Source organism: Lactuca saligna, chromosome 1 (genome assembly GCF_052625555.1).
Source record: "Lactuca saligna cultivar CGN05327 chromosome 1, ASM5262555v1, whole genome shotgun sequence".
In the NCBI taxonomy this organism is placed as follows: domain Eukaryota; kingdom Viridiplantae; phylum Streptophyta; class Magnoliopsida; order Asterales; family Asteraceae; genus Lactuca; species Lactuca saligna.
In genome coordinates, this window is record NC_136417.1 from 95,329,788 (window position 1) to 95,340,375 (window position 10,588).

At 33.1% G+C, this 10,588-nt stretch overlaps 1 protein-coding gene across 1 annotated transcript; it reads right to left on the reverse strand.

Moving 5' to 3' along the window:
• Positions 1 to 1,027: 1,027 nt before the first annotated feature.
• Positions 1,028 to 4,235, reverse strand: LOC145000218 (replication protein A 32 kDa subunit A-like). The gene is made up of 10 exons (XM_078959416.1): positions 4,100 to 4,235; positions 3,903 to 4,013; positions 3,576 to 3,673; positions 3,438 to 3,479; positions 3,274 to 3,351; positions 3,071 to 3,149; positions 2,894 to 2,998; positions 2,716 to 2,801; positions 2,211 to 2,279; positions 1,028 to 1,302 (listed from the first exon to the last, which is right to left on the reverse strand). Exons 1-10 carry the CDS (start codon positions 4,169 to 4,171, stop codon positions 1,218 to 1,220), a joined length of 825 nt encoding a protein of 274 aa, XP_078815542.1. The 5' UTR covers positions 4,172 to 4,235; the 3' UTR covers positions 1,028 to 1,217.
• Between the last annotated feature and the right edge of the window lie 6,353 nt (positions 4,236 to 10,588).

The following is a 10,588-nucleotide window of genomic DNA, read 5'->3' on the forward strand; positions in this document are numbered from 1 at the left end:
CTTTTTTTGACAATTTATAAAATTGATGTTCTTTATGTAACTTTTTGTCAAAATAATTAATGTAACTTACATGGAATGGTCCCTTGGAGTAATTTGCGTTTTTAATCCCTAAATATTCTTTTAACTCAAAAGATCCCTATTGCTTGTTTTTGTTACACACTTAGTCCCTGTCTTACCTAAAAAGATTATTATGCCCTTATTTAAGTAGTTAAAATAGTTTTTTTATAGAAGATAATGTGAGTCTAAAATGGAGTTATAGTGTGTTTATTTAAATAAATTAAAAAAACAACAGCAAAATAGGTTTTTTAGCAAAAACAGAAACAAAGCACGCAATAAAAACAAACAATACTAACCTTCCGAAATAAAAAATAAATTAAAGACCAAACACATAAATTATCTCAAACCATAAGAACCATTCATGTAATTTTACTCAAAGAATCATTATAAATGATTAAGATAAACGGCTATAAGCAAAAAAATAAATAAATAAATAAAAACAAACAAAAAACAAATATATAAAATATAAACGTGTATTATTTTGATCATTTTACACATACATTTTTTTTATCAAACACTACACAGTATTTATCAACTTATAGTATTTTACCAAATAAGCTAATAATCATTTTTAACAAAAAGTGATTTTTATTTTGAAACTAAAGCCCAGACAACCACTTAACCGACCTAACTAAGAGAATGACCAAAATACCTCCACATATTACAGCTACTTATACTTATTCCAGCTATTTGAAGTTATTGTCACTTGTAAGGATTTGTTTTTTCCCCATCATATTTAAAAGATTTTTAACAAAATATGAAAAAAAAAAAAAAAAGACAAATTCTTACAACTGACAATAACTTCATATACTACTTCGGCTTTTTCTTTAATTACTTATTTGATTCAGACACTACCTTATGAGTTTTCATCAAAGGAATTTGGATGATCGAGTTAGTTTACTATTTTTAAAGACTATTGTAAGTTTCTTTAACAACCTTGTTGAAACTAAATTTTTTTAGGCAAAATATATAAAAATAAATAAATAAATAAATAAACTATTATATTTTGGTTAATTGCTTAAAAAAACAGAGTTTGGTAAATTGTTTTAGAACAAAACATGTTAAATCTCCATGGAATTACAATCCTACATACCAAACAAAACCCTTAATATATAGAGCTTAAATCATCTTCACAAAATGATATTAATAGATTAAGGCAATTAACTACTACTTGTTGCTTTGTAGTGGAATTCATCGATTGTTGAGTATATCATGCCTTCATCTTCGAGTGTTCTTATTGATTCCCTGAAATAAATGTACTTTATATTACTTTATTTTGTATTTTAATCTTTTTCTTATCAAAGACATTGTACATTAAAAATCTACCCATTGTACTTTCATTTTTTTATTACAACATTATATTATAAAAAAATAATTAATCTCAAAAAAAAAAAAAAAAAAAGTTCATATTTTGTGTTTTTCGTATTAAACCTAACATTAGTCTAAAAAAGACCTTGTATTTTTTTCATTTTTTCTAAAAAATCCCTCAACTTTGTATTTTTTTTTCAAAAAAAAAAACCCTCAACCTTCTAAATACTTCCAAATAAACCCTCAACTTTTTTTGTTTTTCTAAAAAAACTCACATTTCACAATTTTTTTGGAAAATCTTCCAAAAAATCTCAATACTTTTGATCATTTTACAGTTTAATCTCAATATTTATTTTCTGAACAAAAAGGTCCTGATTATCTATAGTTTATATAAGAATCTGTCATTTTATGTTGAAAAAAATAAAAACTATTTCTTTAATTTGGAAAAAATATAAAAGAATCGGGACATTTTTGTTAAAAAAATAAAAATCAAGACTAAACCGCAAACTAACCAAAATATTAGGACTTTATCAGATTTCCTTTTTTAGCAAAAAACTGTCTAAAAGGATCAAATCCAAAAAATGAAAAAAATAAAAGATCTTTTTCAGACAAAAAATAAATTTGAAGTTTAATCTGAAAAAAACACAAAATATAAGATCTTTTTTAAGATTTTAACCCAAGAAAAAAATACCTTTTTTATTTGGATGACATTGTTGCGATTGAGTAAATGTTTCAAAATACAATGTTGTAATAGAAAAAATAATAATAATAAAATAAAATAAAATAAATGAAGTAATTTGCTATTTACTGTATTTAATCCAAAACAAATAAATACAAATTCTTACATGATTTTGTCATGAGAAAGTTTCAGCTTCTGTGCAAGTTCATTTGTATGGATGCCCTTTTCATTTCCACTACAAAACCATTTCAAAATCATCAAATTATATGTTAAATGTCAATATAACAAAATAAAGGATGATAATTATTATTCTTAATTAGAAGATTGAATTTAAAATTCTAATTTGAATGATTATACATGATAAACACATAACATAACATAACATGACATGAATGGAGCCTATACACATGTCAATTGGACAAAAACTTTATGTGTAAAAGACATAAATGCCCTTCTCCTTTCTCATCTTAGCTTTGAGTTTTTTTAATTCTAGTAGACAACTTTTTACTACTACAAAATTTCAAAAAAGAAATTTAAATGTGAACTAGTAACTTGATTTGGTTAAAGTAGTACAATATGATTAGTTATGAAGTTACTGTAAAAATATAACATAAGGGTATAATTGTAAAAATGTAACATAACAGTTAGGGCAAATATGTAATAAAACTTACTAGTTTGCAGGAAGCTGGAGATAAGCAAGAACCACTTGATCAAAGCCTTTTAGTCCATCTCCATCAACACTGAAAGGCACAGAGAGCTGAAAAATAAAACAAATAATAATAATGTTAGTTATAAAAAGTAAGGGCAAATTAGTAATTTGGTAATGAGATTACATTCATGTAACAATACCTGACTTAAGGAAGTTGTCTTAAAACCATTTGTCCCATTCTGAGTAGGTGTGTTTGGAGTTATACTCATGTTCTGAGAAAGAGTTGTTCCATCTCCTTGTGTTTTCTAAACAAAAGGGTAAAATGGTCATTTACTCAATGTCAAAAAGTTGATTTTGTTTAACTGAATATTGCATACCTGGCCTTTGGTGGCACGCATATGGTAGTGTATGCATGCAATGAAGTGGAAGGTGATCTCATCAAAGTTTGTCACAGGCCTAAAAAGTTCACAAGATTCATTTTCATCAAACTTTATGGAAAAAAAAAAAACTCATGAATGTGAATTCAAACTGAAGTTTTAATGAGATCAGAATTGCATTAAGATGATTATGGAAGACATACCTAACAGAGAAGACAGAAACATGCCTTTCACCTCTAAAACTTCTCAAGTGTCCATCAACACGAACATATACTCCTTCTCTGTAATTCATGTTCATAACATGAATAATAGTTTCATAAACGGAATTGGAAATGTCAATGAAGAGGTATAATACGAAGTAACTCACCTAACATCCTCCATTTGCAATTTATCGAAAGGTTCATTGAGCCTTGAAGAATAAAAAAGGTGATTGAACGATTAAATTGATGAATGTTTTCAGATCAAAAGTAGAAATTGATTTGGGGGTTTGATTAGAGGTATTTACCATCTTTTGCAATTCAATTTTCCAGTTCCGTCATCTACAGTGAAGTTAACATCGGTGTTTCTTTCCACTATGTCGGACACCATCCCCACCACCGTAACCTAAAATGAAGAAAAAAATCATGTAGAAACTCAAAAAATTGATCAATGAAAGCAAAAATGTTGATGATTAAAAGCTCTTTTTCACAAGCGCGTGATTAGATCTTGAAGTTAAAGCGGAAATCATGAATTCATCACGACTAGTTGAGATTCAGAACTTCGTTTGTCAGAAAATTGATATTGCGTGTAGGAAATATATTCATGAAAAGATGAAAAGGAATCGAAGGCATACATTAACAACATCTGCGCCGGAGACAACGAAATTGGACTTATCGTCACCGGAGTGAGAAGCTTCGCTGATCTGCTTTATCGTAAGCGGCACAACCCCAGCTGTGTCTCGATTCTACGATATACAATGATCAAAAGCGTTAATAGAGACGATATCAAACAAAAACGATGAAATTTGAAGAGTAGAGGCTGGTTGATTACGGCGGCGGCCGGAGAATTGGTGAACTGAGTAGAAGTAAATCCACCATCCATCTGACTCTCGGAGAACATCATGATCTTAAGATTTTTGTGAAGAATGTGTTATAGAGATTGAATACGATCAGGGGAACTTTGAATCTCTGATATGTTTGTGAAGCCATGGTGGAATGAAAATATCATTATCTAGGTCGGATTTTCCCGCCAAGTTGTCCACTGATTTCCCGCCAAAGACCCAGTTGTTTTTTGAGTAAACTACAAAAGATGTCCCCCATAATCTATGGAATTACATATTTAGTCCAATAACCTTTTTTATGCCCCTCCATTAATGGGTATTTTTCACTATTTAAGGAAGTGGATGATCGTAGAAATTAGCAACCAAATATAATGTTTATATCAATAATAGCAATATTTTAGTTTATTTCTTTTTATCAATTATAGCATCAAACTTTTCATTTAAATTGTTTTTTTAGCAAATCGTGACCTTTCAACTATTTAAGAGTAACAAAACTTATGTACACAATACCAAATGGTTTATGCTAGCTAAAAATGTTCCATATATCCTATGGCGCCTAAACAAAATAAACAAATCAATCTCAAGTTCATAGTTCGGAGTGGAGTATATTTAAAAGCATATTGCCAAGTGGTAAAATTTTGTTGTCGGCCTGCTTGTCTAACTCTTCGTGTCTTGTCGATTCGGTTAATAGATGTTGTTCTCTTCATCAAGCTTATTGTGGTTGTCGACTTGTTGTGTTGATCCCCACTTATGGCCCCCATATTTTCGTTTGGAGTATAAGATTTATCGGTCATCATCTGATGTTGTTTCTGATTGCGTGTGTTTGTTTTCATCATTAAGTTTTAGATATAATTCAATCAATTTGTTTTCTATTTTTTCTTTCTCTAGTGTCTTTGATGGTTGTTATATATATATATATATATATATATATATATATATATATATATATATATATATATATATATATATATATATATATATATATATATATCATCGAGTCGTTAAAAAAGTGTTCCATATTCAACTATGTTGAATCTCTTAAAAGTATTCCACATTAAGTAGGGTATATTTCAAAGATAATAAGAGAGTTTGATATACATGCATCCATAAATTTTCCAACAAATTAAATATTATATTCAAACAAACTCGAAGTTATGTTGATATATATTAAATCAGGTAATGTTGACATTTTTTATAGAATTTTAATGTAGTTTACAAGCAATACGTCATAAATTTTATTAGGGGTGTTTAGTAAAGCTAGTTGGTAGTTAAAAGTTATGTAAGTCCCGATCTATAGATCCAAATCAGTAATCAATGAATTGCAAACAATCAAGCAGAGTGTAGAAGGAGTAGAAGTAGAATAAAACCAAGCATGCACACATCTATAGCGTATAAATGTCAGGTACACCTTGAGAAACACGCACACATACATCACTTTTTCTGACACACAGACACAACCTATTTATACTACACAAAGCAGTTTGCAGCCGCACAAAGCAGTTTGCAGCCGCACACAGCGTGTGCGACCGCACACACGTGTATGGTCGTATACACCCACTAGCATACTATGACCACCACAACACACTCTAACATCCTACCAAGACCTATACATGAGAATGCCTAGCCCAAACCACAAAATTATAGTCTATCAATCTCTCCCTTGGTTTGTGGCTAGCATAGACTTGGTCTTCATTCTCCAAGATTTTCGAACAGCCCCAGGTCGGATTTTCCCATGGATCCCATCCATAGCTTTCCATTGATGATTGTGGCGACCATTCTAGTGAATTCCTTGGTAGCAGCCTCCATGACCTCTTTTCTGCAAATGATTTGGTGACGAGCCAAGGTACCAATGTCTCTTTCTTTGAATCTGAAAAGCTCTTTTGCAATAATAAGCCTTAGTACTTTTTCGCTATTCTTGAACTTAATGGTAGCAGTAGCAGTTTCATCATCATATGCCCAAAATTCCATGTTGTCAAGAAATCCTTCATGAAAGTGTTGAGGGATAGGAATTTCTTTCAGTTGCTTTGTTTCTAGCCACATTATGATCTTCATTGGTTTACCAGATTCAGGATCAATAACATCCGCATCTTTTCTCTACAGGGCTTTTGCAGTTTTCATCTTTGAGAAGTTTTCTTTGACCTGCTTGTCTAGAAATCGTTTGAAGTTGGACGCATTGGGATCATGTGAAGGATTGTGAAATGGGGCCCTTGAAAGTTCGACAAGATCAACTTTCGTACATGAGTTGAAGTCATGGATGCTCTGGTAGTATTCAGGAATTCCAAAGTTTCTCTTTACAACCCACATGTTTACCTCATGATCAAAGGCCCACATTTTGATCCCTGAGCGATCACCATACTCGTCACCAAACTTTCTCTTTTTAAGATATGTCACTGTCAATACAGGATCCTTTGCTTTGCTATTTTCGTTCGAGTTCTTCATGAAAAGTAACCCTTCACTTTTATTGGCAGTGACGGTCCTTTTTCCATGCTTGATCGTGATCCGAGATCTGACATTATCATGCTCTTTGTCGAAACGATCAACAATGGTAGTTGTCCTTGGAGGAGGTTGATTAACAGGAAGGTCGCTTTCTGAGGACTGGGTGGGAGCCGTGGGAAGATCTTCAATCCATTGAGGTTGTTGAAAAAGAGACTGGAACTTATCATCAAACGCTTCAAACAACTTGTTCTTTAACCCAAAATAAAATGCAGTTAAAGAACCAAGATCGGTTTGCAAATCAGAAATTTGCTTCGTCCTTAGTTTATCTCTTGCTCGAATCTCAATGATATAGGAATCATGCTGCTCAAGCAAGATGTTCTTTTCAATGACTTCTTGTCTCATAATTCCAATTTCTCCTCAAAGTTTAGACACTAAGGTCTTATCATCCCTGAACGTTCTTCCTCAAAAGATATGCCTTTTCCTCAGGAGGAAGAATCTAGATTGTTCTGATACAAGTGCTTAGCTAGCCTGGTAGAAGCTTCATCTAGCGAAGGCCTTGAGGGGGAATATTTCGGAATAGAAGGCAATTCGTCTGCTTCATACACTGTGCTTAGACCTTTTTTAGTTTGAAGTGGTGGTGTAGAGACAGTTGTGGTGGTAACAATAGATGAAACTGATGGTGCTTGGCTTTGAATGAACACTCCTTGCCTTTGATTCAATCGCCTTTCTTTTGGAGAAGACAGGGAGGTTTGTGGTTGTGTCGATTCACTCAGAGATGGAACAGAAGTAGAGATATTAGCATCAAGGGGAGGAATCCCTGAAACCACATCTCTTATTCTTGAAGAATCTTCCATTGGTTTTGAAGAAGAAAGCAAAATCTTGAAAGTGTTAACGTCATCCCCAGTCTTAGTTGATGGTTAAGCAACTTCATTGACCTTTCTAAAGTGCCTCTTATCGAACCCCAGTAATGGACCAAAATCATCATCATCTAGATTAAGGTCAAGACTCGAAGGAATGTCGTCGTTGTTGATACCAGTAAAATCCAAATCTTTTAAGAAATCATCATTTCCATTGAATCCTCATCACCTCCCTCTTGATCAAAATGTCCCTCAACCTCTACATTATGTAGCTAGTCATGTTCCTCAGCCACAATTGCCACTGGAGAAACATGACCTTCTTCATTCTCAGGCTCTGAAACCGAGATTACGACATCCTCGGTTTCTATGGGATTAGAGAGATTTTCAGATCCTGATTGGTCACTAGCATCAGCAAAGATCCCAAATTTTATCAACGAAAATTTTCCTTCAAAGACAAATTTTCCAGTTCGATTTTGTTTCATTAAATCGAATGCGTTGGGATCGATAGACTTGAGATCCAAATTTTCATTTCCTCTCTCAATCTCGGGGTGCATGACATTAAAGATGATTTGCAGGAACCTAGGGTACGTTAAGAACTTGTCCCGCTTGTTTACCTCAATGTTTAGAATCAATTCATGCATAATGAACTTCGAAAAGTTGAACTCAATTCTTGATGCTAAAGTTGCAATGGCTCCAGTGTTGAAGAGGGAAATCTCAGTAGGTCCTTATCTCCTTCCGGAAATACAGCTCACAAACACATGAGCTAGATACTTCCAGCAAGGAGGTAACAACTTCTTGATAGTATGAGGAAATGTTCCTTCATAACCCATATGATCCAGTATTTCTTGGGTTTGCTCCAGATCAAACTCCATTGAAAATTTAGGCCTATCATTAACCTGCAACGATTCTCGAATGATTTGCTTGGTAATCAGTACTTTCTTTCCTTGCACAGTGGCCTCAAGATATTTCTCTTCTTTTTCATTTCTTTCCACAGATGCGCTTCTCCAAAATTATTTAATCAATCCTTGATAAATCACTGGACTAGTGGTGAAATCAGAGACCAAGCAACATTTCCTTAGACCATCGACAATGAATTTGAGATTGTTGTGGGCCACCGGAGGATCTTCTAGAAAACTGGTTGAATTGTGCACTTTTGCAAACTCAAGATCTCCCATGATGTTCTGAAAAACACAAGCATAAATTAAAGCATTAGAAAAATTAAGAGATTTCCCATTAAACAAAAATTTATGTCAATTTTAGGTGTACAACCATACACCATGATCAAGCCCACACAATGTGTGCAACCGCACACGGTGTACAGTTGTACACAGGTTCCAACTGCACAGTGCTAGCCGCACACGGGGGGTGTGCGGCCGTACACGGGTCTAGCCTCACACGGGTCCAGCCGCACACGCACAGTCGATACCAGAACCTTCAACTGACCATCAATTCAAGATCGTTTTTGCTTAAAAACTGCATTATGGGAGTCGATTTCATGGATCTTACGATTATGAGGATTCAATTTCACGAAAAATGAGGGTTTTCTTGAAGTTTTTAGAGAGAGAGATAGGAGGGAGCAGTGTGCGATCGATCTTAAGAGGAGGAAAAAGTGAAGGGTTTTGACCGTACACCCCTTTTTATACCTTCCAATAAAGGGCTGCCATTTACCACTCTTAAAAAAAGCCCAATACCCAAAAATATTTTAAAAATAAAACTTTTTGAGGATTAAATACAAAATAAAATTAAAATTAAAATTAAAACTAAAATTAAAATAAAATATTTTCTAAGATTTACCAATCCTAAAATGAAAATTAAAAATTAAAAATTAAAACTAAAAATAAAATAAAATAAAATGTTACTAAAATTTGAATTTCACCTAAATTTCACCTTTATATGAAATTAATAACCTTTTGAGATGTGGGATCAAAGTTGTTGGACAATCATTCTCCATTTTTCAGTACCTCTCCTTTCATGAATAGATCTGGTCGATCGTCGGTATTGTGGTCCACTTAAGCACAAAAAATTGTAACAAATTTTAAACATGTTATAAGTGATAAGACAAGTTGATTCGTTGTTCCTAGATAAAACTTCCTAAGGACCATTCATCTGACGGCGATCAAGGATATTGTTCTCCACCTAAGTTAAGCAGTGAGATCTACAGACAATCTATAATTGTTCAATTTTAATTGTACTAGAATGTGTTTCCCGCTTCCTAATATACCCTAATAATCAAGAACTTCTGAGATACTCCTTACTTTAGGTGAACAGATAATTATTAGGAGAGAGAATTGATTTAGAATGCATATGCTGTACACTCAGGTCGAATCTCTTCTAATCACGTAGAGGGTGAAACATATGACTAACTAGAGTTTTAGAGTGATTGAGAAGTTGAAGGTTGCATATGATGTGTACCAAGTCGAATTATTAATCATGCAAAGGAGACATCATATGGCTAACATACAAAAAGAATAGCATAGATAGAAGATGCAGAGAGACAGAGTTGCATATGTTGCAGTCCAGGTCGGATCTTTCGATCACACAGAGGAAGCAACATATGACTAAGAGTAAGAAAGAAAGAAAATAATTTTCTATAGACCTACTTTATCAGAATTCCTCAGTCGCTCCATCAATACCGGAATTAAGGACAGAATCCGTACACCGAGGAAAAGTTAATCCACAGTTCTAGATACTTGTTTCTTTAATGTGACTGGAGGATTCTAATGTATATCTCCCTACTCAACCTACCAAAGCGTCATATTGTCAGGCTAAACGGAACTATCTAGGTCAAGATTGATCAAGTCTCTAGATTCCTTAAGTTCATCTGTACCTAGTCTAGTCCATTAAACTTTTCGTGCCTACCAGCGCACCGAACACAGAGCCTAGACAATTCAGCTTTGGTACCTTACACAGATTCAGATTGCCTGTTATCACTTGCTAATATCACTTCCCATATATTTCTTATACAAAAGAAATATCTCATAAATATTTTTGTCTTTTCTGATTTTTCTAATTTTTTTGTTTGGTTTTCTGATTCTCTAATTTTTGTTTGGTTTTTGTTTATTTCTCCCCCTAAATTTGTGCATGGGTGAGAATGAAATAAAAATGTGCAAATTTAAACTAACCTAAACAAAAATTAATCCTCAAAACGAATCATTTTCAAAAAGTTTACCATCACATCGAATCGAG

Bases quoted from the DNA above. Each gene is read 5' to 3' on its own strand.
- LOC145000218 (XM_078959416.1), bottom strand. From the start codon at position 4,171: ATGATGTTCTCCGAGAGTCAGATGGATGGTGGATTTACTTCTACTCAG. The intron at 4,014-4,099 runs GTAATCAACCAG...TGTATATCGTAG, and splicing joins CCAATTCTCCGGCCGCCGCC to AATCGAGACACAGCTGGGGT. The intron at 3,674-3,902 runs GTATGCCTTCGA...TCTTCATTTTAG, and splicing joins CCGGCGCAGATGTTGTTAAT to GTTACGGTGGTGGGGATGGT.